The sequence below is a fragment of the Colletotrichum tamarilloi genome (genome assembly GCF_030869305.1).
Source record: "Colletotrichum tamarilloi strain Tom-12 chromosome Unknown Scaffold_4.1, whole genome shotgun sequence".
Classification (NCBI taxonomy): domain Eukaryota; kingdom Fungi; phylum Ascomycota; class Sordariomycetes; order Glomerellales; family Glomerellaceae; genus Colletotrichum; species Colletotrichum tamarilloi.
In genome coordinates this window covers 1,189,608-1,209,084 of record NW_026849387.1, presented here as the reverse complement: position 1 = coordinate 1,209,084, position 19,477 = coordinate 1,189,608, and the positions used below count along the sequence as shown (strand labels likewise).

The window sequence follows — 19,477 nt, the reverse complement described above, 5'->3', positions numbered from 1 at the left end:
ATAGAACAGAAAACACAACAGCATATCAAGGCGTAAGAGAAGAAGCCATGACGAGATCAACCCTCGATATCGTTCTCCAGAACAATACGGGCTCCGCCAACGCCTACGCCTACGTAACCGGCCTGGACCTCAACCGCAACAATGCCGTCTTCCTTCTCCAGGCCGACGGCGTCACCGGCTTCTACCCGAGCTCGCCCTCGGACATCCTCCAGGACGTCGGCGCCGACACCGCGATCCCGCTCGGCGCGCCGGGGTCGACGAAGAAGCTGACCATTCCCCAGATCGCCGGCGGCCGCATATGGTTCTCTCGGGACGGCCCGCTCAAGTTCTTCCTGAACCCGGGCCCGGCCGTGGTGGAGCCCTCGGCGACCAACCCGGCGGACCCCAACTACAACCTCAACTGGGGATTCTGCGAGTTCACCTTCAACAGCTTCCAGGTCTACGTCAACATCTCGTACGTCGACTTTGTCAGCATCCCCGTGTCCCTGACGCTCGAGAACGACGCCGGCACCGTCACCAACGTGCCAGGGTTCCCGAGCAACGCCCTCGACATCATCTGCGACAAGCTCAAGGCGCAAGATGCCGCCGACGGCGCGGGCTGGAGCAACCTCGTCGTGCGCACGGCGGACGGGTCCGCTAACCTGCGCGCCCTGAGCCCCAACTCGGGTATCGTCATGAACCAAAACCTCTTCAACGGGTACTACCAGCCCTACGTGGACGCCGTGTGGGACAAGTACCGCTCCGCCGACCTCACCGTCAACACGCAGGCCGAATGGGGCGACGTCAAGGGCCGCGTGGGCTCCGATAATCTCCTGACGTTCGGCTCCGTCGGCTCCTTTGCCCAGCCCGCCGCCCGCGACATCTTCAGCTGCAGCACGGGGCCGTTTGGCGGGTACCCCAATAACCAGGCTGAGATGGGGGCCATCGGCGCCCGCATCGCGGCGGCCTTTAACCGGTCGACACTGCTCATCAATGACCGGCAGCCCGAGGGGGAAAGCGTAGCCAACTACTACAAGGACGTCCGGACGAACCACTACTCGCGCATTTGTCACGAGGTCAGCCCTGACGGCCGCGGCTACGCGTTCCCCTACGACGATGTCAGCTCGTCAAACGGCACGGACCAGTCCGGTTCGCTGTTCGACTCCAACCCGAAGCTTCTCACCGTTGGCATCGGCGGCGGCAATGGTACGACTGCTGCTGCGGCTGAGGCCCCGACTGAGGTTGCAACGAAAGAGGCTGTAACTGCTCCTGCAACAACGTCAGAAAAGCAACCGCAAAAGGAAGAAGCGCAGTCGCAAAAGGAACTGTAAGTGGCCGGCATCCGTATCTCGATGCAAACCCCCCTCCCCCCTCAGGAATTTGTAATTGTGTCTAATACGTCCCTCTCATTCGCAGCCGCCGGAGCAATACCAAGAGCAAGAGGCAGAGGCTGTGGGCCCGTGTGAAAGCCCTGGTGTAATAGGTCGATCGATCGATATTGGATTGCATTTTGGCGTGGATATTCGTAGATACCAGACAGTTGTGCGCATATGTAACCATCACATGTCACATATCATCATTCTTTCTTAATCAATTCATCAAATATTGAGCTTAAAGCCCCGACCAGAACTTGTGTTGTTTTGTTTGTGTCGCCGGCGGCAATGCTCCGCATGTCTCTGGCCATGGCAGACGTTCGGGCGCCCATCTAAGGCTCGATGGGGGAACACCAATCCTGGCGGCGTAATCGCTGTTGAAACTTGAACGAATAGTCTGTCCGTGTCTTAGACAACATTCAGGGCCCGTTGCTTTTTTCTGCAGTAGTAGACCAATGCAGCGGGAGGAAACGCAGCGTTTGGTCGACTCGGACCCGGTCACTGGTGACGAGGCCTCCGAGAATACCCAATCAATGGTACAGAGTATAGACACAATAGTAGGCAGATGGTTTGCATCCGCATGTCTCTTCTGCGGTGACACCTCTGACAGCAAAGAAAATGGTTGACAGGGCTTGCTTTCGATTCAGCCCTTTCCCCTCTGGAGCTGCGACAGGGAAGCGAACCCGACAGATTGCCAGATCACGGCGTGCCGCCCCGGAAAGCGACCAGTCACCTTTCGGCGGGCACCGCAGAATGCAGAATCCCAGAGGGAACTTGAAGGAAGCGAAGGAGTGGGCCAGTCATGCAGGTGTAGGCCGCTGTCTTTCGGTCTCTCTCTTTCTCGTGGATCCCACCGGAATTGAACGAAGAACGGGATTGGGAGAGACCGTTAGAAATCAGCATGCAGCCGGCGACAGTAGGCTGTATTCGTACTAATTTCGTAGAGAAAGGGCTGGGCATTTGGCTGGGAAAGCGGAGCTAAAACAATTCCAACCCTGGCCTCAACTCCGCTGGAAGCCCTATTCGATGCATGCCGCACGCGAGCTGCAGCCATTCCCGTAGGTGACATGGGCGACATGCGGATACTCGTACGAAGATTCGTACGTATGCGCTCTCTCTTCTCCTTGAGGGAATTCCACGCGTTCAAGTCTCGACTGGAATTGGCGTTGACGACGACGAGTCACAGAGACTGTAATACAATAGAGGATAATGCCGGAATAGAAGGGGTACGTGCAGACCGATGGTCGATCGGAGACGGCTGTTGGATTGTTCCCGAGAGAGATTCGAGAAACACGGAAAGGCGGCAACAGGACCCCGGACCGCGGACGGATGGTTTGTAATTTGCTGCTCGACCGTTGGGACCGGTGACAAAAAGTCTGAACAAGATCAATAAAAACGCAATATGGATCAAACCTCGGCACCTAACTGGGCTCCAGAAGACCCCCAGGAGGCCCCAGTTCGGCGCTCACGAACTGTCCGTCACTGCAGTAGCTCCTCCGAGGGGTTCCAGTCCCGCGAAGCCCCCGGTCGGTCGTTTGTTCCGAAAGGGCCTAGACGCGGCCAAAAAGACGATGCGCAACAGTGCAACCCGCGGAAAGTGAGGTGCTTCTACTGTTGGCCTGCTGCAAACCAAAAGATGACAGCTGCTGGTGCGGCGTGCCGGTGCCGCGAAGAAGAGGCGACTAAGGCGATAACGCACACACATCCCGCTCTCAGGTCGTCTCCCCGTCCTTACAGGAGACGGGAGGGAGAAGGAGGCCAGGCTCAGGCTCACTCTCACTCTCACTCTCCAATCTCACTCACTTTCCTCAACTCTCTGTCTCCTCACTCCCCCACATCTCCTCTCTACACTCATCCTTCAGTCGTCCAGACCCTTTCGCGGCTCGCCGTACGGATACCTTCACAGGTTCAGGCACACAACGAGGCGTGCGAGCGTGTGCCACTCACACGTTCAACGTCCAATTGCAGACTGCAGCTGTTGTCCCTCCTCATCGACCACATCAAGGCAACCTGCCACCCCTCCTCGCCGCCGCAGTCCGTCATCTCACATTCTCGACCCCCCCAAGGACCAGGGAGGATTCTCCCGTTGAGAGGATGTGACCGTCTTGTTTTTTTTTTTGCCCTCCCCTCTTCCATCGGGCTGCCCGCGGTTTGCTCCCCAAATTAAATCTTCTGCCCAGTCGTCTTGGCCTCGCACCTCCCCGCTTCGATCGCCATTGCATAACGGAGTAGATCCAGTGTCATGATCTGATCCGATCATGGCACCCACATGAAGCGATCCATCTCATTACTCAGCTCTTAACCCAACACTGGCCCTTTGTCAACTTCGCATCGTGGCTTTTTTTAGTTGTATCTTTTTCTTCTGGTCCTCTTGGCTGCTCTGGGAGAGATATCCGCGTCTCCAGCATGGTCTACTGCGGTAAGCCGTCGAAAGGCTGTTCCAACTGTCGTGAGCGCAAGATCAGGGTAAGTTCCCTATCCTTGTTGTAGACATCTCGCAACTCGTGCAGCTAGGTCTGCTCTCGTCGTTGATTGCCAAAAGTTTCTTGCACGTCGGCGGGGAGGCAACGTCTTCTCGGACGGCGGGAGAGGCTTCTGACTTTAGGCTAATGACGATGCCAACAGTGTGATCAAAAGGAGCCCGGCTGTGGCCAGTGTGAGAAGCGACAGCAACAATGTCCTGGCTACCGAAACCTCGTCGACCTCATGTTCCGAGATGAGAGTTCACACGTCATCAAAAAAGCTGCCAAAACGAAGGCAAGGGGTCGATTAAAGAATGCACAGGCCTCGAGTGCCGGATCGTCCTCCGAAAATGTAATAGCAAGCACCGACCACGACAGCTCCGATCCGAGTCCTCCTGGAACGGCCGTGAGACCTAGCGTTCGGCGCCAATATCCACCTCGTCCCATGGAAACCACGATGCAGAATATGACTATTAGGCATCGGCCGCGGCAGATCCAATGGTCATCCTCCTCCTCCGATAGCGATGACGACGAAGACGGGCCTTGGTCAATGGCACCACGCGCAAGGCCTCTGTACTCTTTGTCGCCCTCATATCAGGAACGTGGCACGGCCTTTTTCTTTTCTCGCTATGTCTCCATGGACGAGAATGCCTGCCATCAAAATTATGACTTCATCTTTGATGTCTGGCGCCCCGCCAGCATGCTGCCCAGTCGACAGGCGGACGGCGTGATGGCTAGTATAGCTGCTGTGGGCTTGGCAGGCCTTTCGCACCTGACAATGTGTGCAGAAATGATGGACTGGTCGCGTCGGAGCTACGGCGCCGCTCTCAAAATGACAAATGATGCTCTGAGGGACCCAGTTGAAGCCGTCAAGGACACCACCATGTTGTCCATTCTCGTGTTGGGGACCTACGAAATGTTGAGCGGTCGTACCAACCAGACAGTGAGAGCATGGCAAAACCATCTCAACGGTGCCTCTGCTCTAGCCAAGATGCGAGGCCTCGGCCAGTTCACAACTAGAGCGGGGGCACGAATGTTCATGATGCTGACACAGATCGTCCTCATCAACTGTATGCAAAGAGACATGCCCATGCCGCAGTCTCTCATCGACCTCCGGAACCAGCTGGGTATGCTTTCGGGCGGAACTGACCCTGGCTGGCGATTATCTGGTCCCATATATAAGGTCATGCAGCTGCGGTACGACATTAACAGCGGGAAACTTAACCAAACGGCCGATATCATCAACCAACTGTCCAGCGTCGATCAAGACTTTGCCGATGTCATTGCCGATTTGCCTGAAACGTGGAGATACAGATCTGTGAGGCTTGCGACATCACACCCATCCGTTTTCGATGGTCACCGCTGTGATGTATACGCCACGCTGGGGCTGGCTGCGACTTGGAACGGCGTCCGATCGATAAGAATGATGGTACACGAGACCATCCTCGGAGAGCTTTTCAAATGCTTTCAAGGTCAACACATTATGCTCTGGCCGTACGAGGCAAAATTACAGCTGGCAAAGTCTGTCGAATTGTTGGAGAAACTTTGCGAAACTGTGTTGGCCAGCATTCCTCAACATTTCGGCGTTGTCAATTTTAGAGACGCTCTGTTTGGAGGCGGCGGCGGCGGCTCACCGTCAGCCATTGTACCAGTAACGAAGTCTCCGTCTCGAATTGTGCTATCTCCTTCGATTTCTGCATCGTCGTCTTCGCCGTCGTCCGTGGCTGAAACGCCGCCAGGCCCGAGGTCTTTCAATGGCCCAACTCTGCAAGACCCAACCTACGCGAAGGGCCGCAGCAACGATGCCGAGCGGTTCATGACCCTTGCTTCCGCAAGCAACACGATTGTGTGGCCGCTGTACTTGGTTGGAGTTTCATCGTGTTGTACGCAAGAAGTCAAAGACTTTGTCGTCGACCGACTGAAAGCGATACTCGAAGAGTCGGGGTTGATGCAAGCTCATGGAGTGGCACTCATGGTTCGGGACAAGGAGGTGTATATTCCGTGGTCTGATGTATCCTGGAATCGGATGCCACAGACACATATACCGTCCGACTTGATCGTTTAGATCTGGAGAGCTTAGTGAGGCGTGGCTGAAACGCTTGCTGCCTTTGTATCAATAGACATATACATAGATGGTGCGCAGAAGATCCAAGTAGCATTGGATGCGCAGTATGATGGTCAAAAGGGGTATCATGTCTTTTCTTCGTCCCATAGCCTTCAACTATATCAGCGTTAAATCGGCCACGATGTCTCACCAGTTATCGAAATTGCCGAATCCGCCACTTTTGAACTTCTTCTTGGCCGGTTCTTCCCAAGTATCCAAGTCGGCCGCCCCCGTATCTGCAGCAGCGGAGCCCTGCGACTTCAGGTATTTGCCCACGCCAGCTCCGGCACTCCCACTGTCCACAGTGCCGTCGGCTCGGATCCGCTTGCCCGTCCACGTTGTCTTGTCGTCTTCGGTACCTCCACTCAAGGCTATTGCCTGCCTCTTCTTTTCCAGATTCTCGATCTCGCTCTTTTCCTTGAGGAACTCTTGGAACGGATCCAGATAGACCACCACGTCGTTTATGACAATCTTGTTCAAAGGTCTGTCGGACCCGTCGGTGGGAACGTCTTCCATTTTGGAAAGCACGTCGAGCCCACCAACGACCTTGCCAAATACAGTATGCTTGTTGTCCAGGTGCTTCGTTGGCCGATAGATGATGAAGAACTGGCTTGAGTTGGTATTCTTGCCTTTGTTTGCCATGCTAAGAACGCCGCGAGCATCATGCGTCAAAGGCCCGTCGAACTCGTCTTCAAAGTTCTTTCCCCAGATGCTGGTGCCGCCCTTGCCTGTGCCTGAAGGATCGCCTCCCTGGAGCATGAAGTTTCTGATGTTTCGGTGGAAGGTGACACCCTTATAATAGCCCTTCTGGGCCAATCTCGTAAAGTTCCATACCGCGCGAGGTGCGTATTCCGGATACAGTTCGATATTGAGGTCGCCCAAGTTTGTCTCTATGCGGACATATCCTTTGATCTTGACCCGTTTCGGCTTGAGCATGTACTCTTCGTCAGTCAAGAGTGCCCTCTCGCCACTCGTCTCGGGCGTGAGGCCTGTGCTGGTGAAACTGGCGGCAGCTCTGCCGTTGGTGTAGACCGCAGCATTTGACGGGATCTTCTTCTCCGTTACCATGGATTTCCTTTGGGCTGCAGATGTCGCCTTCACAACGGCACCTGAAGAGCGGTTGACGTCGGCGCCTCCATCGCGTTCCTTCCTCGCTTTCTCGACAGCCTCTTTTGCGCGCAGGACCTTGTCACCAATCCTGCCCAGCGCATCAATGTTGACATTGCCATTCTTCCGCTCCTCTTCTTGCTCTTTGCTCAGGATAGCATCTTCGCCATCCTTGAGGTATTTGAACTGGCTCAAGTCTCTGCTAGCAGCGTTCTGGGGGTCCTGCAAGGTAATGATATCCGCTCTTGTGAACTTTTCGTCGTCAACAAGATCCTGCCAGTTCTTCGCCTTGATATTCATTCGTTCGACGGTCTCCCAGGCAAAGACGTTTGCATATGTTCCATGTCGAATCGCAACGATGTGAGTGTTGTCAGTGAAGACCTTGAAGGTGACGGGATCGATCAGATCGCCTTGGCCATCGCTTAAGCCTGCGCTCCTCGAGTCGGTTTCGGCGTTCCTTGAAAAGTTCAGCTTGATCAGGTCTTTGGCGTTCAACGGCTCGCCATTGACAGGATTTGTGTTGTGCTTGTCCAACCACGAGCTGATGATTTCGACGTCGAAGATAGTACCATCCTTGGTGCAGACTGGATTCTTGAAGGGCTGGAGGCTAGCGGCACAAAAGTTGAAGGGCAAACGGCGAAAGGAGCCTCGCGACCGCGAATTGACATTAGCGCCGGCGCTGGCAGAGTAGGCATCCGATGATGACCACTCAGAATGGGTAATGTAGAGCTTGTCTGTGTTTTTGCCCATTGTCGCCGTTAACGGGAATCGGTCCTTAGGCGCTGTTGAACGAGGCTGACAGGGTTATGATGGCGGGACCGCGATGTGAAAGACGTGGGTGTTTCGTCGTAGCCGCGCCATACAATAATTGCAGAAGTTGAATCTGAGCCAGGAAATGCGATAGGAATCTTCACTAGTAATTATGCAGGAGGGGCGACTACCTTAGCGGCATCCTGAAAGGGTGGCTGCCGTGCAGTGGCACTTTGTACCTTCCATGTATGGAGCTGAGGCAAGCTGTCCTCCCTACCTTACCGGGAGGCTCCCTTACCTTCGGATACCTATGCTACCTTCGTTAGGGATATCTGCCCCCAAACACGTTGAAAGGTACCCATGTTTCGACTAGTAGCTCTGCGTAGAAACCAGTAGCGCAGTGTTCCCTGGCGTACTGACCAATGAAACTCTCCGAGTGTTGGAAGTTCCAGTAGTAAGCGTACGTAGGTACCTCGGAGCTTGGCACGCACCTCCCTCACGCTGCAAGTTTCGCGCAAGGTCCGGTTCCTGTCTGCCAGGCTGGCACTGACAGACTTCCATCTGCTACAAGCTCCCTTCAACACCGCCTCCGTGCAACGTATCCGAATTGGCCGGATTTGCTGAATTTCACGATCTCTCAGCGCCATTATCCAACCGTACCCAAGTCGCATGCCCTCTTTCGGTTCGGCATGCTACATGCGACCATCGTCTCAGTAACATCGTCGTAGATAGAGCTGGCTGGAGCTTGACACCCAAGGCGAGCATCACGCAGCGATCGCTTCCCCTCGACTTCTAGTCTACCAAACCTTAAATACCTACTCTCCGTCGCAATCTTCCGGCCTACGGTACCTGTCCTCAAGATGAAGGCCTGGCTCTATGCCTCCGTCCTGGGCATGTCCCTCTGGGCGGCTAATGCTCTGGAGGTGAAAATGGTAAGACTCCTATCTTGAAGCAATGATTGCGACATACCTAGCCCGGTGCTATCAGAAGCTAATTTGACCTCGCTGCCATAGGACCAAACGGACGAGAACAGACAGAGATGCTCAGGTAATTTCCACAGTGGCTGGAGAGCGTAGTTACTATGCACGACACGATACTGATAATGGTATAACGCAGGCATGTATAGCCGCAGTGCCTGGGGCGGACCTGTCGACCCTTACATCAACGTCATGTTCATCCCGAAGGAAGCGCCAGCGGACCAGGATCCTACCGTGAGCTTGGTCATCTTCGAGTGGAAAGACGAGGACTTGATTGGCGTTCGTGAGACTCCAGATGCAGAGAATGTAAGATACACTCGTTCGACAAGCCCGAGACCAATTGTAATGGGTGGCTGACACTCCGTTTCAACCAGAAAATCGGCATTTGCCAGGAAGCATTTGTTCAGAAGAACTACTGCAACGAGACGGATATTGGCAAGTTCATCATCGATAAGGAAGCCACGACGAAGTCGAAGAACATCATCGAAACGAAAGCCATCCACCTCAAGGAACCCCAGAGCACCAAATACATGATCAAGAAGACGGGCTATTACTGCGTCCTGACCGATAAGTTCACCGCGGGCGAGTTCACCGCTGTCGTGGAGTTCCGTAATGCCTATGGCGAGCTGCCCGCGACTCAAATTCCGAAGCTACCCTTCTACGGAGGAATCACTATTCTCTATGCCTTAGTTGCCGTATTCTGGGGCTTTTTGTACTACCAGCACCGCCATGATATTCGTAAGTCGAAAGGTTCAATGCAGTTGTTGCCCATCTAATCACAATCGCAGTACCGGTTCAGAACTACATTACGGCCATCATCATCTTCCTTGTTGTGGAGATGCTCTTGACATGGGGCTTCTATGGTAAGGTTCCGTTTTTTCAGTTGCAAGAAATTAAATTGACCTAAGACAGACTACCTCAACCGAAATGGTGCGAATATCGGCTCCAAGGTGTTACTAGTAATAGTAGCCATTTTGAACGCCGCTCGCAACTCGTTCTCTTTCTTTTTGTTGCTCATTGTCTGCATGGGATATGGTGTAGTCAAACACACGCTTGGACGAACGATGATCTGGGTACGCTGGCTTGCGATTGCCCACTTTGTCTTCGGGCTCGTGTATGCGATCACCAGCTTGCTGATTACCCCAGACGCTGCTGGTAAGCCGTTATATCCTCATTACTCAAGCTACCCAGACCGTTGTAGACTAATACACCATAGGTCCCTTCGTGCTTCTCATCGTCCTCCCTCTTGCAGGTACACTCACCGGATTCTACATCTGGACGCTAAACTCCCTGAACTTCACGCTCAAGGACCTGCGTGAGCGCAAGCAGCATGCAAAGGAAGCCATGTACAAGAAGCTATGGTGGTGTATCCTGATCAGTATTTTTGTCATCTTCGGCTTTTTCTTCTTCAACAGCTTCAGCTTCGCATCAGTCAGCGACCCCGACTACGTTCCCTTCCACTGGAAGTCGCGGTGGTTCGTTCTCGATGGCTGGCTGAATCTTGTCTACTTCGCCGATGTGGCATTCATTGCCTACGTCTGGAGACCCACGGCGAACAACCGACGCTTCGCCATGAGTGACGAAATTGCACAAGACGATGATGGCACGTTCACGATGGCTGATATTGGCGGCATTGACTCGGACGATGACGACGAGGAAGCCCAACTGGGCAAGAACAACACCACTGCTCCATCATCCACTCCTGGCCACGGTGGCTCCTCGGCCGCACCGGCGAGCATGCCCCAAGCGCAGCCACAAAGACACATCCCTCGCGAGTCTTTGGATGGAGAGACCATCTTCGCAGTGGGAGAAGATGGCGACAGGTTCTCGGATGATTCTGATGAGGAAGACGCCAAGCTTGTAAGCAAGAAATAGACGGTGGGCATTTTGGGTTCCGGGCATCGGAAAAAGTAGCAATTGCGTAACTGCAGTGTAAAGTATGCACTTCAAGGGCGGCGTTGGCGCAGTATACTCGGTTTCCGTCATTCAGGAGAGAAGATTCATTGTCATGTAGAGGTCGGGGGTACCCCATTGTCAATTATATGATCGCAAATAATGCTCTCGAGTCTGCTCTCGTTTGGTATCATTTTACAGGTGGTTCCTAAACTAAAAGTACACGACAAGTCTTACACGTCGCCGCCAAAGCCGACAGGACGCCTCTTTCCGTCGTTCTCAGGCAAGATGGCCATGGCCTTGTAGACCTTACCCATCCCGCCGGGGCCACGGTCCACAAGACGCTTCCATGCACCCTCGATGGCCTGCGCCTTGTCAGCGGCCGCATTGGCTTTGACTTGCTTTATCAACACCTCGGCACGCTCTTTGATGCCCATCTGACCCAGAAATGCGCCCTGGTCGACCGGTCCGTGGACCTCAACACCCTCACTCGCGACCATCGCTGCCTCAGCGATGGCGGTGAAGTCGACGTCGGCGCTCAGGTCGACGAGACCGGGTTCCGAGAAGGGACTGACGCGGCGGTGACGGCGGATGCCTCTCAGAGAGTTGATGGGGACGGTGTCGGACGTGCCGTAATCCAGGATCAGTGCCGCACCAGAGGGCCGGACTTTGGGATGCTGCTTTGAGCCACCGATGCGGCTGGCAAAGTCGGCGGCGTAGATGGAAGCGTCGGGGCAGATCTCGGCTACGGCGTCCGGGACGGTGGCTTTCAGACGGCGGTAGCGGGATGAAGTCTCGGGGACGTAACGCGAGTGGCGGGTTGGGCCTGTGGCGAGCGTCATTTGGAAATCGGGGATCGGGTCGCCCTGTTCTGATTTCGGTATGTTCATGGTCGCGTGGGTGGCGTCTGGCGGTGTCGGCGAGACGAGCATCTCGCGCCATTCGATCTTGGGTCCTTCAGGTTCACGAGGAGGGGGGGTTCTCGGGGCAGGTTGTCCTGGTATGGGCTCTTTGGGCGGGGAAGGGGGGACGGTGACGGCTTGGAAGGCGTGGATGGGGAGCGCATCGAAGAACTCATGTGCCACAATCAGGGGCATCTTCTCGGGGCCTGGAGATGGTATCAGCCTTTCGAGTCCTCCCGAAGCCGCAACGGATTCATGGTGCTTACTTTGAGGGATAGACTTAATGGTCTCGGTCCAGACAATGGGTAAGTTGGTCCGCTTGCAAACGCTGTGATAGCCGACTTTGGATTCGGTCATGGGCGCGTCAGGACCGCAAAGGAGGTTCTTCTGTGCCTCTCGGAGCTGAGGGCTGGCCTCAACCATGTAGATGGCGTCGATGCTCTGCGCAAAACCCTTGAAGTTCTGCACAGTCTATATACGGAATGTCAGTCGTCAACGTTCACTTGCCCCAGGCAACTCAATTCCACTTACACGAAGCATGTCGTCCATTAGAGTGCCACGCCCGGGACCGACCTCCATGAGCTCGACGCCCTTACTAGGCTTGCCCTGGCTCAACCACTCCGCAACGAACCAGATGCCAATCAGTTCGCCGAATATCTGGGAAATCTCGGGCGACGTAACAAAGTCTCCCTTCAAGCCGAACTGGTCTCTGTTCTCTTCGGCCAAACCCGTATAGTATCCGTCAATGTCACCGGTCAGACACATGCGCATATAGCTCGCGAGAGGTACGGGGCCGGTCATCTATGACATGAACAACATTAGAGGAATGCAATCAACGTTAAGGAAGAGCGCAGGTGTAGTACCGAGATAGCCTCAGCCAGTTGCTTTGCCAAAGGCGTGGACCATTTCCTCTCCTCTCCATCCCGCCTTGAGACCGTGCTTGAAAAGCATCTGGAAGCATGCGCTGCGCTGGTCCGCTGCACGGCGCGGGATATGGTAGCGCCACGAAGGCCATCCAACAAAATTCTTTGACGAGATAGTCGCTGCATCTTTGCGTATTTCCACAGGTTCTCTTTGCTACTTCGAGTAAATTTCTGGGCTTCAACGAGCTGTCGGGATCATCGCGGGATTCCTCAAGAAAGAGAGGAGCCCTTAGTAGCACATGTGCATGTGGAACTGCAATTCGAGGAGGGGTTTCTCGTTTCGGGTGAGGCAGGTAGCCTTGTACCTACGACGTTCGCTTCGTCCGGTTCGTTTACGGCTGCGCGTCGTGAGAGTTTCCAGTGACAAGCAAGGAGCAGCTTCTGGAGCTTTGTCAAACCAAACTTTTGGGGTACGATAAGATAAGGGAAGCCTGCAATTCCGGGACGCTACCCACCTAGCTCTGGTTGTGACTTGCATGAGCTCCCGCCGCCGGGTCCCCGAGAAAAAACAAAAGAATGGGACAAAGTCGGAGCATGGTAGCCGCCGAGTCGCCGCGCCTGATCCCTGCTTCACTGCACCACCTGAACGGCAGCGCGATTGCAAGTCGTAGGCTATTTCCAAGTGGCTTAAACTACGACGAAACTGCCACACACGAGTCCCCTCCCGACAACCCCTCTCGAGACGAAGATTGGAGACTCACCTACATCACATGCTTTCTTAGTTAACAAGAGGCTTTCCCGTCTGTTGCGCCCAAATCCACAACCACCCTCGCCGCCGACCATGGCGAGCAACGCCAAGTCGAGGTGGGCAGACAGCGCAGAGGACGCAGCCTTGGATGCAAAACTAAAGCGAGAAAAGGAGGACAAGAAACGTTTGAAAGCCGAAAAGGCGCGCAAAGCCGCCGAGGCGGAACGATTAGCGCAGCAGGCGAGGGCGGCGAAGAGCAGCAATGGAACTGAGAACGACGGCGACGTCAACGACAGCACGCGGCCAGCGAAACGGCGCAAGTTCACGCCCGACGCAGAAGACGGGACAACATCAGCCAATGGCGACGACGGTGCGCCACCAGATGCAAAAGAGGGCGCGGCGAAGCTCATGCGCTTCCCCGTCGGCCACTGGGGCAAGTGCCGGAGCGTGGAGAACTACGACAAGCTCAACGATATCGAGGAAGGCACATACGGCTGGGTGTCGCGGGCCAAGGAAGCTTCTAGTGGCAAGGTCGTTGCGCTCAAGAGGTTGAAGATCGAACCAAGTGATCGCAACGGGCTGCCTGTGACGGGGCTGCGAGAGATACAGATCCTGCGAGACTGCAGCCATCGCAATATCGTCAACCTTGAGGAGGTTGTTGTGGGGGACGACACCTCAAAGATTGAAAAGTACGAAACCTATACATCTATCAGCCTGCTTTCTTAGTGGTGGCAACGCTAACAACAGAGTTTGTAGTATCTTCCTAGTACTAGAGTTCGTCGAACACGACCTTAAGAGCATCCTAGAAGACATGCCCGAACCCTTCCTCCTCTCCGAAGTCAAAACCCTCCTCTGGCAACTAACCGCCGGCGTCGCCTACCTCCACGACAACTGGATCCTCCACCGCGACCTCAAAACCTCGAACCTCCTCCTCAACAACCGCGGCCAGCTCAAGATAGCAGACTTTGGCATGGCACGGTACGTCGGCGACCCGGCCCCGAAGCTGACCCAGCTCGTCGTGACGCTGTGGTATCGCTCGCCCGAGCTGCTTCTCGGCGCGAAGGCCTACGGCAAGGCCGTCGATATGTGGAGCGTGGGCTGCATCTTTGGCGAGCTCCTGACGCGGGAGCCGCTGTTGCAAGGCACCAACGAGGTCGACCAGGTGACCAAGATTTTTGAGCTCTGCGGCGTGCCGACGCAGGAGAAGTGGCCCTCGTTCAGGAGCCTGCCCAACGCGCGGTCTCTGCGATTTCCTAAGACGCCCAATGTCACAGGGTCCATGATTCGGACCAAGTTTACCACACTGACGAATGCCGGATGTAAGTTGCTCAACGACCTGCTTTCGTTGAACCCGGATTCGAGGCCGTCGGCCAAGGAGATGCTGGAGCACAAATATTTTAGGGAGGATCCGAAGCCCAAGAAGGAGGGCATGTTTCCAACGTTCCCCAGCAAAGCTGGCCAGGAGAGGAGGCGAAGACATGAACCGAATGCTCCCGTCCGCGGGCAGAATGCAGCAGATCTGGGTGATGTCGACTTTAGCGGCATCTTCCAGGGCAGAGACAAGGAAGAGAAAGGCGGTGGATTCTCACTCAGGATGGTGTAAGAGAAGAGTTGATAGTTCATACGGCCATGTATCAGCCAGTATCATCAATTAAGCTATATATCAAGATAACACTCATAAACGTCTGGAGTTTACCTATATGCGGAGTCATATTTTGCCCGACCATGCTTTGACACGTAACGCCGCCCTTGGTGTTGTGTAGAAATGACCACCGTAAATGATTACCGCTGGACTCTTGTTCCTCGCTCTTGTTAGGCCCCCCAAAGCAACTAGATATTCAAAAATTACAGATGAAAATTTTTGGTCATTATAGAACACGTCGTTAAAACATGCCCACTCCCGCCACAAACCATGTGAAACTGGCCACCGTGAGAATGCTCATACCGACAGCCATGCTGAGAGCCTTACTGTCGAGACCAGACGCAGCAGAGCACGTTGCGCAGTTCCACTCGTTCAGGGGCTTGTATTCTTGAGCCTTGTACATGCCAAACTTGAAGCTGGAATAAACACCAAGGTAGCCAGGCTGAGCGGTAGCACTGACGCTCGATTCCGCGTCGTAGATGACAAGAGTGTATTCGTCGTTTCGCAACGGCGCTGAGGGGTCGGTCGCCTGCACGCTCGAATCCCAGGTGAAGGAGGCGGGCTGAGCAAAGGTCATGTTCTGTGTCAATGTCCAGGTCTGAGCCATGGATGAGCACGAAACAAGGACATCGATGGCCGTAGGAGAGGCTTGAAGGTTTGTGTAATTCCATCCCCAGGTGACAAAGTCTCCTATTTTGTAAAGGTTGATAGACTGAGCCGTGGCCGCTGGCGTGACCATGGTAATGCCACCAGCCGGATCTGTGTCATCGAAAGAGGTCGCCTTGGACTTGCTGGTGCCTGTCTTGGTGCCAGTGCCCGTCTCAGTGCCTGTGGGAAGCTTTGCGGTGTTGAGGTTGGTGGTCTTCGCGCCGCCGGTGTTTGTCGCCTGTGCCGTTCCTGTTGCTGTGGCGCCAGTCTGAGCAGTCGCGGTCTGAGTTGCGGCAGCTGGTGAGTAAAGTTAGCTATGGAGGTTCACAAACACAATGTGACGACGGGAAGATCCCGGGGGAAACGTGGCACGACATACCGGTTGAGGATTGATCGTTTTGCCGCACAACCAGGGCATCGACATCTGGAAGCCACTTGGGCCAGGCGGAGGCCAGAGGAGTGAAGACGGCAAGGCCGAGAGCGAGAGACTGAACGGCCTTCATTTCGATGTGGGAGGAGGTAGGTTCCCGGTGAAATTGATGAGTGTGTGTTGAATTTGAGGACGAGGTTCCTAGCGGAAGGACGTCGTCGAGGCCTTCAAAGTTAACCAAAATGGTTTAAAAAGCGAGTGCAGTCGGTCGAGAAGGACGTTCTTGGTGTCTTTGGATATTCGGTATCGAATAGTCGTGGTTGAGGGAGATGGTGTTGGATCGTGGCCACCCCTTTTTTCGCAGTAAATTCGCAATAACAAAACCTGGGGGGTTGTCGTTGGCTTGTCAAGTAATTCGGGACCCGGGAGAATTGTGCTTGGTTTGTGAATTCCTCCTCTTTCAATAAACGGCCAAAAACGAGCGGGTAGAATCAAGCGAGTGTCGATGTTTCGAATTAAACAGCAAAAAAGGCGGACGTCGAGAAAGGGCGTTTGAATTGCTGCTGGGAAGCAAATCACATCAGGATGGGAGGAAAGAGGAGTCGACCAGGAGAGGGAGGAAGTAGAGGCACCAGCAGGCAGGCTAACTAAGAAGGCGCTGGAATGGGAGGAGAGATTTCGGGGCGGGTTCAACAGGAGGGAACGTGGATGGGGCTCCGATTGATTAGGTTTGGTGGATCCACAGCAACCAAGGCCCATCCCCCGAATGTGCAAGTGACTCTCGGGGAGGGCAGGGGGGGTCGGGGGGAATTTCCCAGCGTCTCCTCGAAGCTCCAGGGGAAGATTGGGTGGTGGCCGAAGGGTGCGAGTTTGGCTAAGGCGCGTTAAGGTAGTGACGGAATCATGGCACGGGCAAGGCCGTAATCCGTATGAACGAAGAAAATAACAATAAAAATGGGAATGCAGGGCAACGCGATGCAGCAGGTACCTAGGGAACAGGGGCGAAGCCTGTTAGGCCACACACCAATGCATTGAGAAAGATGGGGTGGCACAGCACAGCCCGGGCTGAGAAGAGGGCATCGGACCAGTCAGCAAGGGAATCCAGCCAAACAGAGGGCTGGAAACATTATTTTTTGGCTGGGGCATCCAATGCAGAAAAAAATAACCTGCATACGGGTACAGAAAGGCACATCTGCATAAGTACTTCATAGAGACGCACGAGAGGATAGGCCGTGACAGAGTCACAATGGACAATGGACAGACAGGTTCCTAGGCTACCCAACAGCCAACAGCCAACAGCCAACCGCCAGCCGCCATGTTCCAACCGTCTTTCGATCCAGTCTCTTTCTCGGTTTTTTACCAGTACCTGCCTCCTTGCGCTAGGGATCTTTAGTTCTACCGTCTAGCGTATCGACATGCCCTGGACCTTCCTCGGCCTGCGTCCCCGCCACCCCAAAGCGTTGGTCCCGACCTCTTTTTATCAGCTCGAGAGCGAGGCCTTAGTAGTACTCAACAAGATCTCATGAGGTCTCTATCACAATTGGAAGAGTCGGAACCGGACGGGTATTATACAATGGTAAACAACAATGCAAGGCTCGTCGGTAATGAGGGCATAGGTATCCATACCTGTACAGATTCAGATGCCTTGTCTCCAAGGTAAGGTACCCAAGCGTTTACTGACCTAAGCAGAAAGTATCTTACGAATAGGAGGGAAGGGACCTGGACGGACGTGAGCGTCACTGACTTGGAGGTTCGCGACCTGGTGGTGCATCGGGTTCAGCATGTGGGATCCACCCGGCACATCGTATTCCTTCCCCCCCTCGTGTTGACATCCTCTAAAAATAATTACTCGGGACACGCGCCTCCACATCTTCAATCAATCATGAGACTGAGGCGAGACCGATAACCAGCCGCTTCCATCCGTTCATGATGATTTGCAGCCATCATGACATTGCCTTCTGATGAAGTGTTCCCTTTCAATACTCCATAATCTGACAAAACATCTACCCAAACACATGCCCGAGACTCAAGCCGCTATTGCCATCGCCACCCTTAATGTGAGGTGAGCATCCCGTCGGATCTCCTCACGGGTTCCCCAACCCCCGACCCGAGCAACAAAGCCACCAACAGAAAATTCCCGTTGTGTTGTCCAACAGGCTGTCTTAAGCCCGCTTGGGTTCTCACAAGTCGTCTAGCTACATACACAAGACCATTGGATAGTCGCCGAAGGCCTCTCAGCCTCTCACAGTTTCGGACCTTAACATGTTGGTGGCTCGTAACACCACCTAAGAGTTACCTCCGCTCAGCCCGACATCTCGTCAGTGCTTCGTAGCGACTACGTCTGCGGAGTACGGAGGCAGGAGGACTAGGAATGAGGTAGTCAGCATTCGCATCAGTGATGCAGAGTCGCAGGGTCTTGGCCCGCTTTGCATCAATTCTGAGCAGGTTTTTGCGTGCACATCATGCCTACACAGAGCCAATTTGCCGTGCCAATCTTTCGTACTTGCTGCACCGTTTTCGTGCATGCGACCGAGCGAAACTGCAAGTCTGCATTAATATCTTACTAGTGGCATATATTCCGACTACATGCAAATTTCTTCCGTCCCGCCGGGATCGACGTTCAAAGTCTGGATGCCCATGTCGTGATCCCTGGGACAGGGTGCGACAATCAACCGGGAGTTCCCAGCTTCGTGCGGCGAACGGTTCCGTCTTTGAAGCCGTCTCTTTTTTTGCGGAACCTCACCAGGCAAATTGACTGCACCAGTGATTCATTCAATCGCTCCAATGTATCAAGCAAAGCACAATTGTGCCAATGTGGGTGCTTCTTCAAACCCATTGCTGTAATCCGAGACATATAAAGGTTCAGCAGCTGGCGAATCCCTAACACCTTGCCCAATGATGAGTTGAGACAACTGATTTTAGGCCTTTGGTGCATACTAGGGCTGCTTGGACTGCATCAATTAAACCAAGCATCCCTCCGCATAACGAGGCATTACCACTGCTATCCAGTCCTCTTCCAATTCGAATATCCATTCCAGTCAACATCGCCGTCACGAAAGCAATCCTCTATTGCTTGACTTGCCCTTGATGCATATTCGTGCAGTCTTTAGCACAGGAAATGGTGTTGAAGAAGTCGATATCTTATCTGGGTGTCATGGTTATGCGTCTGTATAGCTTCAGGATTATTCTAGTGTTGAGTACGTGATAGTTAACCTCGAAAAGCAGAGTATCCCTACAGTGACTTTCGCGCCCAATCCAAGGGGCCCCTACGTTGTGGCGTGTTCAGTCAAGGTGCTTCCGTTCTCGACATTGAGTTTGAGTAACAAGGGACGAGGTTTGGACGACTCGAGACTTCCCGCCGGATGACGTGCCGCCTCAGGGACCACGGGCAGTCCTTCTCCCATCCCCAGAAACTGGCTAGACCTGAGGTGGCCTGGAAAGGATGCAGGATGGCTCTCCAAGTCACCCAACGGGGGATGGGTGGAGCACGAACCACCACTCTCGATAAGGGAAACGAACTGCCTGCCCGCGCGCCACAGTTTACTCTTATCGATAAGATGATAAAGCTAAGGTACCCTCAACAGGCACTGCCTACCTATTGCGCCCACACCTGGCAAAGAAGGCATTCCAAGTAGATACCTTTGTACCGCTCTCTGGCT

The 19,477-nt window shown here is 54.2% G+C and overlaps 9 protein-coding genes across 9 annotated transcripts; 6 read left to right on the top strand and 3 right to left on the bottom strand.

Annotated features, from left to right (window-relative positions):
* Window positions 1-47: 47 nt before the first annotated feature.
* CTAM01_02064 (glucanase B) lies at window positions 48-1,459 on the top strand (the record flags this gene model as incomplete). Its single annotated transcript, XM_060518103.1, has 2 exons — window positions 48-1,306; window positions 1,396-1,459. 2 exons carry the CDS (start codon window positions 48-50, stop codon window positions 1,457-1,459), a joined length of 1,323 nt encoding a protein of 440 aa, XP_060387637.1.
* A 511-nt stretch (window positions 1,460-1,970) lies between these two features.
* CTAM01_02063 (uncharacterized protein) lies at window positions 1,971-2,414 on the top strand (the record flags this gene model as incomplete). The annotated part of the gene is made up of 2 exons (XM_060518102.1): window positions 1,971-2,245; window positions 2,297-2,414. The coding sequence occupies 2 exons, from the start codon at window positions 1,971-1,973 to the stop codon at window positions 2,412-2,414; spliced, it is 393 nt and encodes a 130-aa protein (XP_060387636.1).
* Window positions 2,415-2,988: 574 nt separating this feature from the next.
* On the top strand, window positions 2,989-3,519 carry CTAM01_02062 (uncharacterized protein; the record flags this gene model as incomplete). The annotated part of the gene is made up of 1 exon (XM_060518101.1): window positions 2,989-3,519. One exon carries the CDS (start codon window positions 2,989-2,991, stop codon window positions 3,517-3,519), a length of 531 nt encoding a protein of 176 aa, XP_060387635.1.
* Window positions 3,520-3,758: 239 nt separating this feature from the next.
* On the top strand, window positions 3,759-5,879 carry CTAM01_02061 (uncharacterized protein; the record flags this gene model as incomplete). The annotated part of the gene is made up of 2 exons (XM_060518100.1): window positions 3,759-3,818; window positions 3,978-5,879. The coding sequence occupies 2 exons, from the start codon at window positions 3,759-3,761 to the stop codon at window positions 5,877-5,879; spliced, it is 1,962 nt and encodes a 653-aa protein (XP_060387634.1).
* A 186-nt stretch (window positions 5,880-6,065) lies between these two features.
* On the bottom strand, window positions 6,066-7,775 carry CTAM01_02060 (peptidyl-prolyl cis-trans isomerase-like 2; the record flags this gene model as incomplete). The annotated part of the gene is made up of 1 exon (XM_060518099.1): window positions 6,066-7,775. One exon carries the CDS (start codon window positions 7,773-7,775, stop codon window positions 6,066-6,068), a length of 1,710 nt encoding a protein of 569 aa, XP_060387633.1.
* Window positions 7,776-8,635: 860 nt separating this feature from the next.
* On the top strand, window positions 8,636-10,627 carry CTAM01_02059 (uncharacterized protein; the record flags this gene model as incomplete). The annotated part of the gene is made up of 7 exons (XM_060518098.1): window positions 8,636-8,707; window positions 8,789-8,822; window positions 8,892-9,058; window positions 9,127-9,490; window positions 9,541-9,615; window positions 9,665-9,907; window positions 9,969-10,627. 7 exons carry the CDS (start codon window positions 8,636-8,638, stop codon window positions 10,625-10,627), a joined length of 1,614 nt encoding a protein of 537 aa, XP_060387632.1.
* A 251-nt stretch (window positions 10,628-10,878) lies between these two features.
* On the bottom strand, window positions 10,879-12,348 carry CTAM01_02058 (uncharacterized protein; the record flags this gene model as incomplete). The annotated part of the gene is made up of 3 exons (XM_060518097.1): window positions 10,879-11,753; window positions 11,814-12,018; window positions 12,079-12,348. 3 exons carry the CDS (start codon window positions 12,346-12,348, stop codon window positions 10,879-10,881), a joined length of 1,350 nt encoding a protein of 449 aa, XP_060387631.1.
* A 903-nt stretch (window positions 12,349-13,251) lies between these two features.
* CTAM01_02057 (uncharacterized protein) lies at window positions 13,252-14,761 on the top strand (the record flags this gene model as incomplete). The annotated part of the gene is made up of 2 exons (XM_060518096.1): window positions 13,252-13,847; window positions 13,915-14,761. 2 exons carry the CDS (start codon window positions 13,252-13,254, stop codon window positions 14,759-14,761), a joined length of 1,443 nt encoding a protein of 480 aa, XP_060387630.1.
* A 280-nt stretch (window positions 14,762-15,041) lies between these two features.
* Window positions 15,042-15,951, bottom strand: CTAM01_02056 (uncharacterized protein; the record flags this gene model as incomplete). Its single annotated transcript, XM_060518095.1, has 2 exons — window positions 15,042-15,745; window positions 15,828-15,951. The coding sequence occupies 2 exons, from the start codon at window positions 15,949-15,951 to the stop codon at window positions 15,042-15,044; spliced, it is 828 nt and encodes a 275-aa protein (XP_060387629.1).
* Between the last annotated feature and the right edge of the window lie 3,526 nt (window positions 15,952-19,477).